This window comes from Bombus affinis, chromosome 4 (genome assembly GCF_024516045.1).
Source record: "Bombus affinis isolate iyBomAffi1 chromosome 4, iyBomAffi1.2, whole genome shotgun sequence".
Taxonomy (NCBI): domain Eukaryota; kingdom Metazoa; phylum Arthropoda; class Insecta; order Hymenoptera; family Apidae; genus Bombus; species Bombus affinis.
Genome location: NC_066347.1, coordinates 7,585,833 through 7,606,399, shown reverse-complemented (window position 1 = coordinate 7,606,399; position 20,567 = coordinate 7,585,833). Strand labels below are relative to the sequence as shown.

At 38.0% G+C, this 20,567-nt stretch overlaps 1 protein-coding gene across 5 annotated transcripts in view; it reads right to left on the bottom strand.

The window, feature by feature from the left end:
- Window positions 1-20,567, bottom strand: part of LOC126915823 (neurogenic protein mastermind-like) — a 248,007-nt gene that overhangs the window by 179,606 nt on the left and 47,834 nt on the right. For 3 of the 5 annotated variants that reach the window (XM_050720881.1, XM_050720882.1, XM_050720883.1), the window contains one exon: window positions 726-842. The exons of the other annotated variants lie outside the window; for them this stretch is intronic. In XM_050720881.1, coding sequence (XP_050576838.1) covers window positions 726-842 — 117 coding nt within the window. The remainder of the gene's footprint in view (window positions 1-725; window positions 843-20,567) is intronic. 5 annotated transcript variants of the gene reach the window in all.

Below are 20,567 nucleotides of genomic sequence, written 5' to 3'. Positions count from 1 at the left end.
GCCTGATATTTCATGAACGATGCCAGTGCGAGGTCGAGCGGGTTCCTGCGACTTACGAGCAGCCATAAACCGACCACCCACCAGCTACTTGTACTTCCAGGTACTTTTCTGGAAAGACAAGACGCGTCTACTATCTGTCGATCGATTACCATTTTTAAAACTTTTCCTAATCGTAGGTTCAATGATCAAACTATTGTCTATCCGATGCAATGTACCAGTATATCGTTTTAACTTTCAACAAAGAATTTTTCTTCGTCAACAAAAAAGTGTTATCTCACGAGTTATTAATAACAGAAACACATTTTCTCTGATATTTTTGCAGAGACGTAGCGTGCTAAAATTTGACAGTAATATTTTATCAAGAATCGATACATTTACTGTTTAGTTAGTTAACAATTTGCTGAAATCCATACAAAAATCATTTCCATACGATATTTATTTGTTCTAATCGACATTTTTCCTTACAGATGTCAACGAACTCCTTCGAAACAATCGTAATAAATAATACGTTCATTTCTACGAACATTTTAATCTCCGTGAGACATCGAAAGAATCAATACAGCGCTTTTCGTCTCTTTTTTTTTAACTAACGTTTCACGCTGTAATTTGTGCAAAAACCAATCCAGCGGCTCTTAATCACTGTCGCGTGGCAAGATTTAACGGAGGAGAATCCTCGTTGACACGTTCTCGGATAAATGTCGAGGAAGGGAAGAAAAGCAGCATACCGGAGTATTTCCAAATCCCCCGACGTCCTCTAGCGGAGTATCGACAGGAGAGCGATGCCGATGATAGGGCCTGGCCGTAGGTGTAGCGCGAATTTCGTGACCTGGATAGCGACCGAGCTGAAATGGAGGAAACCTTCTACCATAGCTTGCTTTAACTATTCGTTTCAATCGAAAATTTCTCCGTTTTCTTTCCTCTTTTACCTCTCTTTATCGTTCGATGCATTTTACCACGTTGGCTATCAGATAAATTTTCTTTCTGTTTGTTATTTATGGTCTGGATACTTTTTTCACGGTATAACTATATGTATGGCTTTTAAATTTTGCTTAAAATAGGATACTACAATTCAGAACAATATAAATACGCAGAGCGTTCGTTTTAATATTCCGCATGATTCGATTGATCTTAGTAAAAATGTAATTTCTTATTTTATTTTCCCGGTAGCGTAATAAAAAACTTGTTATTAAGAAACGTTCGTCTGTGTCGAATAAGAATAAGAAAATACATTTTTCTTCGTAGTAAAGTGGAGATTAAGTTTTATCAGCGGAGATCAAATAACCATCTTTAGATCAACTTTCATAGCACTCTACAAATTCGAGAGTTATTGGGCAACAAAATTTTATCGACGTTTATTTCGTAATTCGCGAATAATCGAGCGATATATCAATGATAATATTAGGTTATAGTAGCGGGACTCGGCAAGATTAACTGGAAATTATGAGAATATATTCGCGCGGCGAACGGCTTCGTAAATTAATTTGCATCTAACTCGACGTTACCGATGCAATAAAATACGACACCGCCACGCGAACAACTCCGGGGAGTCGTTAAAATGGACATGGATAATGCGAAATTTCGGTTAATTGGAATAGGTTCAATGGGAAATTAAGGTACTATAACTGGAATCAAAGATACTAGTGATTTAAGAATGATAAAGTTCTTTTCCTTAACAAAACAAACTGAGCAAACATTTATTATTCGTTGCTATCTAAATACTAAATAAACATAACACTAAATACCAAAAAACCATTGTGATCTTTTAGTATATGCAAAATTATTGTAGGAAATTGTGGCAAAAGTATCCTTAAGGTTAAAAATTACTATATAGTCAATCAAATGATAGTTCAGTAGTAGAGTACAGAATCAGCGAAAGCATCAAGGATAAAATTATGTTTGGACCATATTCTCATCCGCCATCGAGAATAAGAACGATCATCCTCGAAAGCAAACAAAATCGCCGGTGTAGCACGATGTTGCTTGCGAGCAACATTCCATCGTTGCTCCACAATGGCCAGGATATTACGACAAAATGGGTAAGTCGAGGTTTCTTTCTCAAGCGTCTTTTCACCGTGTCGCCAGTTGCAAAGGAGGTCAATGTTTACCGCGACGAACATCCGAGAGTGGAGGCGCGGTAAAACCGCTATATGCGTTTTTTCGTACTCTGAAAGGTACAAACGGAAAAAGAATACTCGATGAACACGAAAACGACGACGATGATCGGCGAAGAAATATCATGAGAACAATCGTCGAGAAAGAATCAATACTTGTTATTATTATTATTTTTGGAATTGATTATAACGGAACAGTAGCAATTCGTTATTGATTCAAGTCATCGGCTGGTCTTTATCATATTTAGAAGAGATGAATAAGCATTTTATTTCAGTATTAAGTATATGAAGTATATGTAGGATACGCTCTCATTATACCGTATCTCGCAATATTAACAAATATGTTGTAATAATGTTGTAATAATAACAAATTTTCGTAATCTAAATATACGTCTAAATATACTATTAATACGAATAGATTCTATAAAACTTACATCAGATATTTGATAACAACAACACTTTACTATACACGTGCAACAACATTTTTTCCTTTTCTCTAGTCTCCCTCGAACATGTTTACGCATATTTCAAATTTTGTTTCAAAATCATCATCGTCGTCATTATTATTATTACTTTATTTTCGTAAGAAATACCGTTTGTATACGATAGAGAGAATAAAATAGAATTATATGAACACAGAAACAAAAGAAAAGTACAACACACTGAGACTACTAATCCGTTCACCTAACCTGATTCATAACGCGTTACAAGCCAATTCCAATCGATCTTGGAAGCGGAAGCTCGGTAGAATCCGGGTTATCTTGCGCGTCAAGTAGAAACCTCGACGATTGTTCAGCCGGCGACAACCGTTGCTCGTTCAAACGCGCGCGCGCGCGCGCGCCATCAAGATCGCCACAAATCTGCGACAGATCGCATTTCAGACCTCGACTATTCGTATATTCGATCTGGTTTCCGTGAGACGCAGCTGGCTCGCGACGAAAAAATAAAATAATTGCGGCTCTCTCGAGGTTGGCTTCGACGAATGGCTCGAGGACCAACTCTATCTCTCGTTTCCATCCATTCTCGCTGCCTCTCTTTCCTCTCGTTCTATCTCTTTCTCTGTCTCCGTCCCATTTGTTCGGAGAGAACAGTGCAGAGTACAACGAAAACCCACAACGATGGTACAACTCGAGCATGGAACAACAGGGGAGGTAGATGGTGGATGATGGACTCTCTGTCTCTATACGCGTATTCGCCATTTCTAATATGTCTGAACATATCTGGACGTCGTGGCTGTACTATGGAAACCTAAATCATTAGTGGAACTCGATTTGGAATCCTCTTATTACGAGTGGAAAGGAAAATGCATTTGGATACACGAAAAGAGATTGGTACATCGAACATTGCTGAATCGAAACAACATTTGAGGGTTTCGAGTTTTGAAAGGAAAAACTGAAAATTATTGAAATTGGATATTTTATATGATCATTTTATACGGATTTTTAAGATTAAAGAATATATTCCCCGGGACAATTCTTCTCCACAATTGAGTAGTATATTTCGTCTATGACAGTCATGATACAAATCGTACTAATATATCGTGTCTAATGAATTTGACTGATATTATAATTGTACTACAGATATGATTTATAAATATAAATTATGTACGTTCTTCACAGTTGAAATGTGATCGAGATTAAGTGAATTTTCTTGAATGCTTAAATTATGCGCATATTATTGAAATAGGCAAAACTTTGTTTTAAACATTACCTACTTGCAATGTAATTTATAATGGAAAATATATCAGAAAGAACGATAAATATCTATACCGCAGCAAGGTGAATTATCGACAAGTTTGATAAACCGGTTTGGTGAACAGTATCGCGTTAATTGCGCTAAAATGATCGATCCTTAAATATCAGCGGCCAATTGGCGAACGGCGCATACGCTATTATGTGCGCAGCGTGAAAATGGCAGTTTGTAAAATAGGTAAAGCATAAATATTCGCCATTGACCCTAGCGGAGGTAAAACAACGTTATTGGGCACACTCCCAATAGCCAGATATCGGACTATAATTAAGCCCTATTCTTTGTGTGTGCGAGAATTAACTCCCACCACCAGCGAAAATTCGCAAATATCGTGAAACAATGTTCGCCATTGAATTTAGCAATATAAAAAAGGGAAAGAGAAGATAGAATCATAATCATAAAAATAAATCATTCCTGTTACATTAAACTTATATTATTACATTCCGGAGGTGAACAATGAAATCAGACACTTATTAAAAACCATCGAATTTTTCCTACATTGATTTTTGAAAGAACAAGAACCTATAATATGATATCTCTAATATTATAAGATATCTTACAAGAAAATTCCATTCGTTCTTTACATTACTTTTCAACTTCGCGTACCAAGATCGGGTAAAGTATGATGGCGCATGCGCGTGCCCAGTCCAGAAAGTCTTCGACAATTTCGCGCGGTCCATTCGAATACTCCATTCAGAATCGATACCCCACCCCGCGAGTTTAACAATTCGTTGCTCGATTATACATACGCGAAACTTCCAAATCCCCTTGATAAAACGGTAGAAGCTCGAGGAAAATTCGCGACGATGGTTTTGCATGGAGTCGAACGACGTAGCCGAAGCGCAGCATGCTCGCCATACCGAAAATATCAATATGCACGGAATGACTCGACCAGTGATACAGGAAGCTGACTCACACGCGAGCGTCGCGTGCATACAGCCTCACACAAGCGAGTCGTGCCGCGTTCTAACAGTATTGCACACGCATTTACACGTTTTCGAGTTCCCCCTCGTTTCCAGCAACCAATTCCCCCACTATTATCCACTCCAACCCTCACTGTTACTCCTACCAACTCGCAATGCAACCCCTCTCTAACGCTGCAACCCCCACCATCGAGTTTCCATCCCTCCAACACCCGTCGTTTCCCCGCTATCGCCGTTCCACTCCTACCTTCTACGCTTCTCTCCCTTCCACAACGTTGGTTTCACTCTCTCGACGGTCCCACCTGCGGTGAACAACACCGAGTCCTTGTCTATGAACTCGTGAGTTCGTCGACAGGAAAGGACCTAGGGAGGGGAAGAGAGGTGGCGAAGCAGACGAAGGGCGAGGATGAAGGAAAAAGGAGCGAGAAGAGTGGACGTGGTAGGGGAGAAGCAAGCGCAGGATATGCAGAGCTCGACGTGTGTTAGAGAATCTACCGCTACCTTTCCGCATATCCTTTCTCCGTGAAGGCAACGTGCGCGCGTACAGTCCGCGCCGATTTACCGGGGAGGAAAGGCGGCCGCGGCCTATCTTGTAGAGTACCTACCACTCTCGACTCGCGGCCGCTGTACTAATCGCGTTGTTACGCCGCGAGCTGCCGGCAACACACACGGAAAGCGCAAGCGTGTGTGCTGTACTGTCCTAAGCAAAAGCCTCGGGCATTCCTCGACTTGGCCTCGCTTTGCCTGACTCTAGCAGTGGCGTGGCGTGGCGTGGCGTGGCTTCGATCGTTCGCCACTGTTCCAAAGGCACGCTGCGCTGAGTACCGTGGAAAATGTAGACAAAATTCATCGAGCTTATGGGGTAATCGTTTTCGGCTTCTTACGATTCTATGCTATTGATTCTATCGAACTATGGACAATCTCTGTAATATTTGATTTCTGCTTTCAATTTTAATTTCTTTTCTCTGTTTCTATACTGTTTTTAGATAACACGCTTGTTTTTACTTTAATCTTGATCAAATTCAGGACGTAGCTCCTCGGAAATATTTCGGAAAGAATTTGAACCTGCATATTTAATTAATACATACATGGTATAGTAATTATTGAAGGAAAAGATAGTATGATATGCGAGCTTACTTGCTGTATATTTTTGATGCTCTAAAATACCGAGTTTGGTAGGCATCATTTTTTATAGAGATAGATGTTGAGCGTTCGATCAGCTCGAGGTAGAGTATACGATTAAAAGATAATTGGATCACCGGCGGGTAGGAGGATTCGATTTTTTACCCCTTTCATTTTAATTGGACGCGATATAATAGAAGGTGGGAGCGTGCCAAAACACGTTCGTGAAAATATTCCGCGTTTCGTTGGCAATTGGTCCTGTAGTCCGCTGGCTCGCGATCAATCTGCTTCGTCGTGGAGGTCGAATTTTCGACCGAGATTTCACTTTTTATCGACTGATTAGCATGTTATCTCATTGAATTAGTCATATTCGAATTCTTCGCCGATGTTGCGACAGGCAGACGACGTACACAAGCTCGCGAATGTATTCGAACACTCAAACACGGCTTTTGTGACTCAACTATCAGAATTACGTCGGTAAAGTTTGAAATCGAACTAGAAATATATGCAGAAGCAACGAATTATGTATAAAAATTATGCGAATTATAAAAATAATGCAAAATATATAATTTTGTAGTCTATGTTCGAAAAGAAAATAATCCGAATATCGAAGAAAATAAAATTTGAATCTTCAATCAATTTCTATGATACGAGTCGTAGGAATGAAAAACTCTGCCGACGATGAATAGGCAATTAACGCGAGTCTTCTACATTTAGTAAAAATACGGCAAAAATGTTTTGATAAGACGGGTCTGGGGCAAGATCTTACGACAGTATCACCTCTGGGAGATTTTAATGAAATTTTTCAAGATGAATCTAAAGGTTGCATAACGATATTCTAAGGAATATTTCATTTCCTTCGTATTTACAAAGCAAAAATCCTGCTAAACAAATCGTAGTTGGTCAGAATAAACTTCGTTAATTCTCTTCTTTTACTATAGCTGCATAATTTATAATTTCTTCCTTTCGATGATCTTGAGATTTTGATTTCTTATCTTTTTCCTTTTTATTGCGTCCTTCGATCGTAATATTATGTTTTATAGATTACTTGGAAAAGATTTTAATAATAAAAATTCTTTTGCATATATTCAGGTAAAAGCATATTGTACACTAATAAAATCCTCAGGCTATGAATTTATGCAAAAGAAAAATTTGATTACGTTTTAACTTGGGAACCGAAAGGAAACTTGCACGTTCAACAGATAATAAAGGAACTGTTTGAATACGAACACCTTCCATCTATAAAATTTTACTGAGAGAGTGATGAAAACTTTTCAAACAAATATAGAAATGAATCATGTATATACTGTTTTTCAAACCTAACCGAGATGTAAATTAGGTTCCTTGGTTGGTTTGGTGCGAAGGAAAAAATTCCCAATTTATAAAGTTCATAGCAGATGAATCTTTTTCAAACTGTTTCATTCTTCTTTGGTTTTTCTCCAACTCAAGCATCACTCCAGCAAATATAAATATAATATACAATGACCACCGGAACAAGGATATAAAATACTCAACACATTTTCTGTTATTAGATATTATCTGTTTTCACTAATTCTGTGTCTGAAACACTACTCGTATTGCTGCATAGAATCAAACAATGCCTGAAAACACGAGTACAAAGAATTAAACTCCAATTTCTCAGTGAAATATGTTCTCCAACATCCTCTGAACACTCCTTATCCTTTACCAACACGGTATTATTCAGTTGGCACGTTGCGTGGCTCGCAGCATTGACTCCAACAACGAGTATACACAAGAATCTTCGTCGACTCGTAGTTGCTCGCGAATGAGAGCCTTGCGGCATCACGGACACGCTCGTTTTTCGTTCATCGGGTCCACGAGAGCGTGCTTCTCGGATCCTCTACTCGATCATTACGTTATTTACATAAAAGTTGGTGCAATTGTCGGGAGCAGTGATTAGTCGGGATTACAGAAATCAGAAATGGAATGGCGCAAGGGGGACACAGGTGAGAAACTGGGCGAACACCTTGATATTATCTGCCCCTGCATTTTTCCATTTCTCCTCGCGATGGCAAAAACAACGTTTACTAAACGATACGTGTTATCGAGCACCGTTAAAGTATAGTCCAGGTCCAAACGAGAGAACAACGATAGCCCCTTCTCCTAATTGGAAAGAAAAGACCGTACATCGAACACGTATTATCAATGGCATTGCTCAGCCAGGGGAAGCTAACGATTATAACCACAGAAAAAACATCAGAGTAATGCAATGAAATTGACGGATTTGTAAAAAAAGATTACAGTGAGGCAAGTTCATACGAAATGCGGTTAAGTTTGTGGTATGTATATAAACTAACCGATTGCTCGTGCAAAACACGATAGAATTGTAGATTAAGTTTGTTTCTTACTGGTTTCTTAAGCTTCTTAAAAAAGAAAATTTTGTTGGATTTGTGTATTCTTAACATTTGCCTGACTATGGACTCATTCTACTTGTGTTTATAATGATGCTTCCGCATTTGTATAAAAAGGCATTATTAGACTAGACAAGGATGTCAATAATGTTAGTAAATAATTAAAATAATGTGATAAGTTTAATACGTTAGCTTCTCACAAGCCAAATTGATCAAAATTGTGATTTTTCATATTTTTTTAAATCACCCACCGTTGTAAACCTTAAATTAGTATTAAACTACCACCGGCAATTAGTGTTAAGGTTCATAGCAAAATATGTACAATATACAGAAATAAATATCTGAGGAAATTTTCTATAAAAAATAAATCCAGTTAAAAATAAACGCAGCCACTCACCAAAAAGCGCTTAGCAACTTCATTGGTGGTCGCGATCTACATTCTCAGATTATACATAATTTGCAGCAATCTACAAAGCCGCAGTAAGTCGATTTTTATCGAGGCATGTGACAAGTTAACATGGATGCGTGAAGGTGCAAGGAGACTTTCACTTTGAAATGCAACTTCGCGACAGTGGTTTCAGGTTTTTATCGAAGGTCGGAGGTGTGACAAGTTTGACTTGGATTAGCTGCTTTAGATGGTAATAGAATAGTTTCAGCAAAAGACAAGAATGCACTTTCCAGTAATAGTTTTAAACGAACTCTCCAACAACGTAATAAGATTCATTCGGATTTTCTATAGACTTGGCAAATTTTTTAAGAATAACAATGACACAATTGGGTCGTAAATTATCCAAATAATGCGGTAAAGTTAAACAGCAAAACATTGTCAAAGATTTATTGAAAAAGAGAAAAAAGAAACACTGAAAGAGATACTTGAGAGGCGAGAAACAGACGATGGTACTACAAAATTTAACTGATAAATCTCCGAATCGTAGACAGTTGGTATTCGTTATCGGACAGACGCGGTTGCCCAAGAATATGCGCCAGTGTCCCTGAGTCGCATTTGCAACGGACAGAGAGATTATCATCTAGTGGTCGTTGCCAGCCTGTCCTTGATCGATAAAACTCGTATAATTAGCCAGGAGCCCAGGGGATGCTCTGTTCCGCCAGAAGCTCGCGAATTTTACACGCTTGAAAAACGTTTCCAATTTCTAGAACGTCGCTGCATATATGTACTCCAGCACAATGATGTCATATACACGTACTATAAGCTCTAATAGAACTACTAGCGATATTGAAAATTAATCAACTCTACTTTACGAAAATTTCTTTGCTTTAGTATTTGAGCACCTTAACTTGATTAGTGTTTAATTCTTCAGAAACGAAACGATCAACCTCGCGTTTATGCCTTAACAAGAAATTAATGTTAGTCAATACTAGAATAATTAAGAAAATAAGTAGAGAAGAATTTAATGAAAAATTTAAATTGAGACTTAATGTTCAAGTATAAAATTGATAGTTAGTAATCAAATTTGTCTGGATTTCGTGCAAATGAATGAAAAGCTCTCTGTAAACTTCTGAATTTCTTTCTTTCAGTGACTTGCATCAATTTATCTCGCGTACTTTTATGCAATCTTTTCACTCGATTTTAGAGTTCTACCGCTCGGTTCTACTGCTCTCAGAGCAAAGAGAATGTGTTAAACGTAATCATGAATGTTGGAAGAGAAGGTGGGTGGCTGCACAGGAGAGAAGGTCGATTCATCGTTATTACGTGACACCGTTACGCAACGCACGTGCTGGCGACGATCGAAAATGCTGGATTTCGTCTATCGGCATGGTAACAGAGAGGCCGTGATCACCGTTCGTATCTCATACTGTCGCTGCTACGATTCGCGAGAAATTTGCCTTGGAAACACGCTGGCGAGTGACTGGCGGAGTCGCTGCACGACTTTTCAACGATCATTCCTCCGATTATGTTCGACTAGATATATGACACTTACTTCAGTCATACGATAGTACCAAGGTTTTTAGAAGCTTAATATATTTGACGATTATTACAGCTTCAACAGTGAGTTTGGTTACACAGTGAATCAGTAAAATGTTATCTAGAGTTATTTGTTTGTTTACTTGAACCATGAGTAATACGGGTCGCCATACCCTCATCGAGCCGTAAAAATACTCATGAATTTCTACGAAAGGAACTTCTATTTCTCTTGAAAATTCATTCAAACGTTTGATTTTAAACCCGATTGTATTACATAATGTAATTTAGTAGAGAGTTTGTTAAAAATTGTTTAGATTTTTCAAAAGTCTAGAATGGTAATAAGACCTGGGATGTGGAGGGATGAGATTTTCAAATATACTCTTTAAAGTAAACTAGAATCGTCATACCTAAATATCACATACATCAATACAATACAATAAATATCACATACGTACCATGATATTTGAATTTATATAATATTCCGTATTTAATATACTGTACTAAATATATTTTGATATTAGAATCACATGTTTCTTTGTATATAAAATTAATTAACGATGAAAAGACTAGATAAAAGAATCTCTTTAACTAATTTTATCAAAATAAAATCATAATAACACTACCTTGCTGATATCAATGTCCATTTTAACTACTAATAACATAAAGGAAATATAGCAAATAAATCTAAATAATCCCCTATCTCCATCGTTCCATTTAATTTCCTATCAAACATTCGCAATCCAACAACGACAGAAACAATCCTCAATATCCAATCACGATTCGATGCATAACCATAACCATTCAAATTGCTAGTATTTCTTCCTGAATGTCCAAAGCAGATAGGGACGTATGCAGGGAAACAAGACGAGGGCGAGACACCGCGAAAGTCGGTGTCAGTAGAAAGGGTCGCAAGGAGCCAGACAAAGAGATGTAGTAAGCAACGAGGCAAGGCGTCGCATCGTGGGAGGGGTAGAGACTATCGGAAATACAAGTCGCAAGGCGAGAGGGGGAGGAAATAATAGAAGGAGGGCGCGGCGGTCGGTCACTTGTTGCGATCCTGTTAGTTCACCTCTTCGCAGCCGTCTCAACGTCGCGTCGCGTTGTTGTCTTCTTTCGTGTTCCCATGGTGTTCGTTTGCGCTACGAAGGGACACGCTAGAAACGAAAACGCCGCGCCGCCAGATGGGGTCAAGCAGAATGGACTAAGGGAAACTTATTCGTAGAGAAGGTTTTATTCATTCGAAAGTATAATTACGACTACTGAAACTAAACAATTGCGTATCTCAAATGAAATAATCTGAATATTACGGTATTTTGTAAATGTTCGGCTATCATTAACCCTCCATAAGCAATACGGGTCGTTTATACCATCATCGAACTGTGGAAATACTCATGAATTTCTTCGAAAGAAATTTGTATTTTTCTTGAAAATTCTTTTAAACGTTTGATTTCAAAACCGATCGCGTTATATTATGTAATGTAATGTAATGTATGTATGAATAGTAAGAAAATCAGACTTGATGGGGTGAAATTGAGAGTTGAAAATAAAATACGATTATCATAATTGAAACGAAACAAAGATAAGTGAACGCATTGAAATGGTGATGTGAACCTTCTAAGGTCTAACAAAATTCATTGACTTCATTTACATCGACCTATGGTCCTAACATTAAGGAAGCTACCGAACCAACGTATATTGCACAATTTCGCTATATGAAGTGTACATACTCGCTTTAATCGGCTAGCAGAGATAGACAGCAGCAATGGTGTACCGTTACGTTTAGACTTACCTGAAACAAAAAGGAATGCGTGCATTAGAAACGGGCTTCTATACTGAAAAATCTCGTACCGTTTCAAGATGAGGAAAGAACAGATCGAGATTTTACATTTAGTGAAATAGAATACACTTTAACGGTACAATTATACGTCGTCAAACAATAATAAATGTAATAAAATTAAATATACATAATCAACTACCGTTACTAATACCATAGGTATCATAGGTATATATATATATAGGTATCTACAGATATTTATATTTGATTGCTGCTCCGAATCGACAATATCATTTTCCATAAAATGCAAATAAAATTTTTTAATATTTTATTTCAATAATTTTAATGCAATTTAAAACTCATTTCATCTATTTTGCAACACTGTAATTGCTGTATAAGGTTGGAATTATTTTGGGTCACGATACAAATAAAAGAATAATTCACAAAGCATTACGAATCAAAGCAGTAATATTTTTCGGTTTATCATAATCTAAATACATGTTTTATAAATGCAAAGTGTAGAATGGTAATTTCTAAACTTGGAATAATAAAATTTGTCAATCGTTGGAAAATGGATATTCTGTAAATCGACTGTACAATTCGAATGAACTGCGTGTAGTTAATAGTTACCTTAAGAAATAACGTTTAATACAAATGCTTCTCGCTTATCATACGATGTAGTCGCTACACGAGATCGAAATACGAATTCATCAACGAACATTTGCTCGTCCGTCCACGCAATTAAGAAGTCTCATTAAGAACAGCGAAAAGGCTAATACGCGTGTCGCAGTTTACATGCACACGTAAGTACTAGTCGTAACCAGCACGTGATTATCGCCGTTCTAAATTCTAAACGAAGACAAGAACGAAGACCTTGCTGCAATATCGCGTCTGTGTTCCGAGCAGCTGATAACGATGTACCACCTGCCGACCCCCGAGATTACCGACAATCGAAAGAGGAACAAAGTTACACCTGATAGAAGAGATTGCTGGAAGGGACCTGCGCATTCTCTTTTCGAGAAATTATTTCTCGAATTTCCTCTCTATATTTAATTGTCTGCAGATAAAGATTTATTTCTGTGAAACTAATCAAAATCGTTTTATCTACCTACTCGTGTTCCTTGGAATATTTTCAATTTCAGCGTCTGTGAGCAATTTTCATATTCTGGTCACACATTTTTTACGTATTCGTAGAATTTTTGTATAAAAATTAATATCATAGTATTGATTAAAGTTATTGTATTCTTCAGACTTATAATTATATAGGCTTGATATTATGCTATAAGAATAACAATTTCAACTATTGTGTCTGTCAAAGAATACTTAGTAAGTTGATACTTAGTAAGTTGGTCACTTGGTATATAAAAAGCTAGAATATTCTCTTTACGATGTATTCGATACTTTTGTAAGTATCATCTCGTACCAAAAAGTATCTTTCATTCACCCAACTTACGAAACATCTCACACAACGTAAGTAAGCGCTGAAAGAGTTAAACTCTGTAACGATCCTGTGACGAGCGTAAAGCCCATCATACGCCAGCGTTCACGATATTGTCACTCGTCTCTTCAGCGTTACAGCCATAGTTATTAACGACGGACGCGTAATGTATCTTACAGCGGAGATTCGGCGCGTATAGTCAGTCAACGTCGTTGCGCATCGAGAACGACCGAACGCGACCAAGCGGCCTCTCTCGTTTTCCGTTCGTCTACACCAACACTCAAGCACACGTATTTATCCGACCAAACGAACGACGAGCGCGTTTCCCGCTCGCAAAGCTCCGCTACTGATCGCGGAACTATAGGCGTATCGGATACGTTTGATGGCAGCATACGCGATGCAACAACATGGTCAATAAATTCACGACCAAACGTGACTATGAACTATTGACACGACCTACCAGAATTATTATTGGCCCGGATAGTTCGCGTCTACGCGTAGTAAATGTGGACAATTTATTTACTGCGTGGGAGGTAGTGGCCTCGCGAGCAGCGCTGGTAGTCGGGGATCTAATGTAGGCCGTATAATTATTGCGTAATTAGCAAATTTGAGCACCACGGCTGGATCGATAATCGTAAATTATTGGGATTGGTCAGCCGGAGCTGATGCATTGCTCACGGCGATGCACGCTCTACGCCAACCGCGATATTGTTGCTGGAACCTGTGCGCGCACATATGCACCGTACACCCCTGTTCAAAAGTATCAGGACGCTTAGACTATGGTTACGATAGATGTTCGTATTTCTTCCTTTTTAATGGGATGACTGAGCGTATTTCGTATAGAGAAAATAAGTTATTGTATTAGTTGCTTTTGTTTCTGTATTGTGATTGAGTAAAAGATATACATATTTAGGAAGTATGGATGTAGGAATTTTGGCGAATAAAACGCCTCAAGAAATGCATATACTCGTGCTGACATTTATTATATTCATAATGACAGTTCATCTATTGTAATTGCAGGCTTAGGTATCATTTTTTATGGCAATTTAAGCCAGTCTTTAAGCTTGAATTATCGACATTCAAGTATATTATAAAAGATCGTGTAGGAATTACTTGTAAGAATTACGAACTGGAGTTTTGGTATAGAAATAATGGAATGACTAGCTTAATTTCTCGATTTAAAACGTACAGTAAAAAAGCTTTAGTGGTATTAGAGGCAAATATGTATTCCAAAATTACACGTGAAAATATTACACGTAATACAACAAACAAATGAATATCCAGAATATTCAAAATTGTGAACGCCTTTGCCAAACAATTTTAAATTTTAAATGTATGTACTCCGAATTTACGATTTTACACCATGGCGTGCGTAAGTATCATAGCCATGAATATTCTCCGGTTATGGATACCGATAATGTAACGAAAGGATAAACGTTTCAAAAGCTTTTGAATTTTTCCAGAAATATTCCATTCGGTATATATCAAACTGCAGGAGTGAAATAATAGACATGTTTATGCTAATGTCGATAATATTATCATACATACATGGCATGTGAAATTGCGCGCAATTATACGCATCGAAAATATTTGATTTATGTTCGGTTCATTACCATAGACATTTGATATTCAGTGAATATTAGAGGATTGTATTTTAAGTATTAAAAAATAAAATACAACTATGTTCTCTGAAGGAAGACAACAATCTAGTAGCAATAATCAAAGATCCGTAATCAAGTATTCCTTGTGCCAAGTATTACCAAGAACTATCATTTCCTTTGAAAATCATTTCTAACGTTGAACACGCTCTATCCTTACACACTAAGCAGAAAAATTTTAATGGCAGTTGCGCTGCTGCACAGCCCATTTGTTAATTACACAGTTGAAAGATAATAAAAGATTGCATGAACACTGAACGTACAATTTTTGCTCGATAACTAACGAGGAAACTTGTACGAGAAGTACTTCATACCGATATTTGACTTAATCTGGTATTACCAATCATACGATTTCCCTTTCTTTATCGAGACCGATTATCTTCCATTACTGTCTGCCATGAGTCTTCTTTCGTTCGAAACGATAAAATTACGAAACAAGTCAACAAACACAACTATAAATAACTAACATTTCCTTCGACACATTATAATTCCAAAAGATATTGCTAAAAGAACATCGTTCCTTACTACCTTCTTGAAATCCATCCCTTAAAACAACGTGCAATCGACCATCACTTAAACCTCCTTAAAATACAACCAACGAATAATCCGGATCACCGTGATTTGTAAACGTATCATCACGATTCACTTTATCGAATTACAACATCGTTGAGTGAAAATATTGCGTGTACGCATTGAATATTTTTCGGAACGAATTAAAAGGATGATATATGCATACTATTACTTGATACTTGACATAATAATGAAACTAGAATACGTGCATCGATATGTCGGCAAATTTCTTTATATAATCTGTGTTGCACAGTGAATGTGTATGTACAAACGAAATTAAATCGAAAACAGAATTCATTTGAAACTCTTCGTAAAAGTGATGTAGTCCCGACCTTGAACATACAACAAATCGAGCAATCATCGTTGAAGCTCCCTTCACAAAGGCCAAACGAAGACCAAACGAGCACCAAACTAACAAGCCTCACCAAAAAAAGAACAAACTCGTGAAAGGAAAAGCAAATATATAAAAAAAAAAAAAAAAAAAAATAGGGTGGGAAGCAGACAACAAGCGGCAGTGACGGGAACGCGAAATTATTGTGAACCGAGTCAGTGACACGCGGCGCAACACGCTCGATATCACGCGGCGGGGGCGGATGACGATGTTCTCCGCCAGTGAGGGCGAATTTTTATCGGCGAGACAAGTGAATTCGGGTTTTGCCAATTCGCTGACCACGGATGGCTACGCGGCACGGGGCAATGATTCCGCGACCAGTTAATATCCACGATCGAAAGGTACGCCTGGCCATCGACGTACCAAATATACACATACATATATGCACACGTGTTATACACGTCTATATATGTGTCTATACATACGCGTAGATATGCGCGTGCACAACGGGAATCCGTAAACGCGAACAACCGGAGGCTCGAGTAGCTCCGCGGATAATAATTATTTTCGTCATTTCCTGGCATTCCACGTGGCAAGCCCATCAATCCGAAAATCGTATAAACCAACTGTCACATTCACGCCCAAATTCAAAACAGGAAGGGGAGAAGGGAGCAGGACGAAAGAGAGGAAGGAGGTAGCTCGCCCCCCCCCGGTTGCGCGTATCCTCGTGCCTCGTGAAATACCATTTAATCCCCCGTGAAATCCGGTTTAATTTCACCCGACACAATACACCCGCAACTTCGCTCGTGTTGAGCTTCGTCGTATTGGAGACCGATCGAAATTCCCTCCTACGAAGCGATTCGATGATCGAGTCCGAGGGAACAGCTGATTAGTCGAGCAACTTACGATGAGCAACTTTCAGATACTGTTCTTAGGGGACGGATTTTATTCGCGACGATTTCAAGAATAATGGTGGCAGTAATTTAGGTTTGAAAATGAGTTATTGTTTGTTTTAACTTGCGCTCTTGTTTATTTGAAAATAATTGGAGGAAGTGGAGGTTTGAGGGATTATTTAAAAATTTACATTGACGATGCAAGGAAATTTCGTTATTGATTGTGGGTATTGTGGAAAATATTCAGAGAAGAAGTGGTTTTTCCATTGCAATATTTTGATGTGAAAATAGTATTCAAGTATTGGATAACTGTTTAACAAAGAAACAAAAATTATTATCATTCTTAATAAACACTAGTCAAATTTAGAATTAATAATTAAATGTGGAGAGTATCCATGAATTTTTGGGTACATTTTTTCGCTATAAACGTCAATAACAAATTGTCCTGTGCAAAAAAGGTAAGCGTTTTAAAGAATTATCATGGAATTAACAATTCAAGAAGTGCAAATACTTCTGTGACCTAGTCCATATTCCATATCTCGCATTATGTGCAAAATATAAAGCGTATAAACAGTTACATAAATATTGTTTAAATAGTTACGAAGCATAACGTTGACAAATTGTCGAGAGATTAATGTTCCCTCCTGATACGATACAATTTGCATGCAGTTTAAAAGCACGCTCGTGCTACTTCTATTTCCTGCGGATTTGCTGTATGCAACGTTTGTTTGATTTTTTCTATTCCGCGTTTAACCATATTTGTTCAAACAAATATTGAATTATTTCTATCATTTAATAGCTTCGGTAGCCTTTGATTATTAATTTCAGAAATCATACATAATATTTATGACGAAACATACAAGCTGTGAATAAAAATAAACTCTGAAATTATGGTTAACTCAGTTGATGATTAATTATTTGACATCTCTGACCCCATAATTTGTCCAAATAAAATATATACTCGCTTTAGATTATTATCTAAATTGTTCAATATAACAGTGAAACCATTTAGATACTCTGAAACTAAGTAAGATAACCCAAACTTTTATGAGTCACCTACGAACCAACAATGCCGATCGAGCATCGATGGAAAAAAGAAAGAGAAGTAAAATTCAAAATTTATTCTTTTGAAGCACTTATTGCAAGGTAGAAAAAAAACCATTGAAAAAGGGGACCTTTTGTTGAAGGCAGTCATTGCTCGAGCCAGCACTCGCCCTTCCATTCTTCTACTTTTCGATAGGCCGACAATTTATCCACACGGGGTTACTATTCGACCCCCCTGTGTTTGCTTATGCTAACATCCAACAAGCAGTGATATTAAGCCGCGAGCTGAATCCCGCTGAATCGAACTGTATTGCATGCCGAGGCTCGCCGGATCGGTCTCTCGGCTTGATATTGGAAATTCACCATGAGAACGTCCTCTGGACATGGCATCTCAACGTGACCACTAAATAGAGATGGATCAGAACTGCGGCAAGTTTTATTTTTGTTTATATACCTGTCGGTTCTCAATTAAAGGTACGTCAATTAAATGTGACGGGGATAAAAATGAAAAATATCGTCGAACAATCTTGGTTATTTTCTTGTTCGTTATTTTTACACTCATCTTTCTATAATCTTTTTTCGTATTTGAAAGGTTAGGGCAGATACGATAAGCATTCAAGAGATTTGGGAAGGGTTATATGACATTCTAAGGGCCGGTAGCACATTCGCTAAAATAAATTTTAAAAGTTAAGGGAAGTCCCTTTTTATAATTTAACATGGTTCTAGGAATGCATAGTCATAAATATATAGAAATATATAAATAATTTGGTCAAAAGGATAACTAAGTATAGACTAAGTAATAACCATGACTGGAAGGGTAGATAAGAATTTAATCAAAAGGAACGATCATCGTGGAGATGATCGAAAATGTCACAGACATTTATCCTTCTATGATTTTGCTCGCTTTACATGTTAAAAATTTTCAAACACCTTGACCGTCGACTTGCCTTAAGCAGACGAGCGTATTTTTATAATGTGCACTTCTTCGTGCAACCTATTTATACAGAAACTGTTCGTGTTCGGAGTTAAAAGATACAAGACACGAAACGGTGATATCGACAATGAGATTCTGGAGTTGTAATTATATTCAGTGACCGACTCCGATAAGGATAGAAATACTAGAAAAACAAGTAAGTGCGGTATTCTTCCGGCCTGTGGCGAATTGATAAAAAATAATTCGATAAAAATCTCAGTAGAATGACGTGAATTTGATAAAATATCTTTCATTACGTATGTAAATTATATAATATATATTAAAAAATTGTAATATGCAAATTACTGGAATGAAAATATTATACGAGCGATAATAGCAAAACTGAATGGTAAGTTTCAAGTTATCTTACTAGCTATGAATATATATATACAAGATTTCTCAACATCCTCAGGCAAATACAAGTGGTTTAGAGAGTGATAGTGACTAAATTGTATGAAATACTCTGATCCGAGAGTTTTGAGTCAAATTCACCCCCCGTATGATAAGATTCGGTTATCCACTCGACGCCACTTGTAGACAGCGATAGTATTACACGTCCAAATCCTGATATAACTCGTGTCCATGAACTGTACCATATAAAGAAGTAAATGCATTCACGCCCAAATATTTTCATAAGAGCTAGTTCACATTTAGATCATAAAATCTAAAGTCTTGAAACAAAGTAAACAGAAGAAAAAGCAAGATATTAAAAAAGTAATATGTGAAGCAAGGTTATTTAAATATCAACGATAAAATACCGCCATGAAGGTTTATCAGTGGAAAATTTGATTATACTTGGCAGTTTGTAAGCCACGTTTGAAGAAAACACGTTTAATCTGCTTCTTAAGTTAGTGCGTGACCTCACATCGCAAACGAAGGTGGCGACGACAGTGGACTGCCGCGCGTTTGCAATGGCGCGACAGTATTGCGCACAGCGACGCCGGCTAGTGCACGTATCGCGTAACGAAGACAGACAGATCAAGTAAACGAACGAGCGCGAGGAAGAGGGTTAGACGGAACCACGGCAGTGGAGGAGTAAGCAGCAAACCGGGAGGGGGAGAAGCGTGGATTTGCGACGTTGCCGGCATCGCGCATACTGGTGGCGACAGGTCAATCCCGTGTAATCATAATCGTAATTGCAATTGTATTCGTACTCGAGTTCGCATTGTCGGAGCAAATACGAGGACACAGGATCTTTGACGGACTTGTAACCGAAGTAGGGGGACACAACTTGAAATAGAAATAGAAAGAGATATGAGAAGGTACGAGGGAAGACGAACGAAAGAAAAGGGTGGGGTGAAGTGGGTGCTCTTGCGAAGATTGAGAGAAAGGCAATGGAGGGCAGAGGGTGCTGGTGTGCGGTACGTTACACCTGCACGAATGCAGTTGCCACTATATTGGATCGTGTGGGCGCGGTGGTGTCATCTCTCGGCGATCTCTGGAGTGACCTCCCTCCTCATTCTATCTCTTTCTCGCTCTTTAGACCAGTTCCGTTCTTCTACAGCGGCACTGTCTAACCTAACCTAAACTAACCTAACCTAACCTAACCTCGTCTCTGCGTATACCCCTTCCCCTTTCTTTTCCCATCGGCATATACCCACTGACTACGGTACCACGAACTTCCCCTCTGTATCACATCCGCCCCACCATTGGTTTCACCTAGTGTCCACTTCGCTCACAGTGAG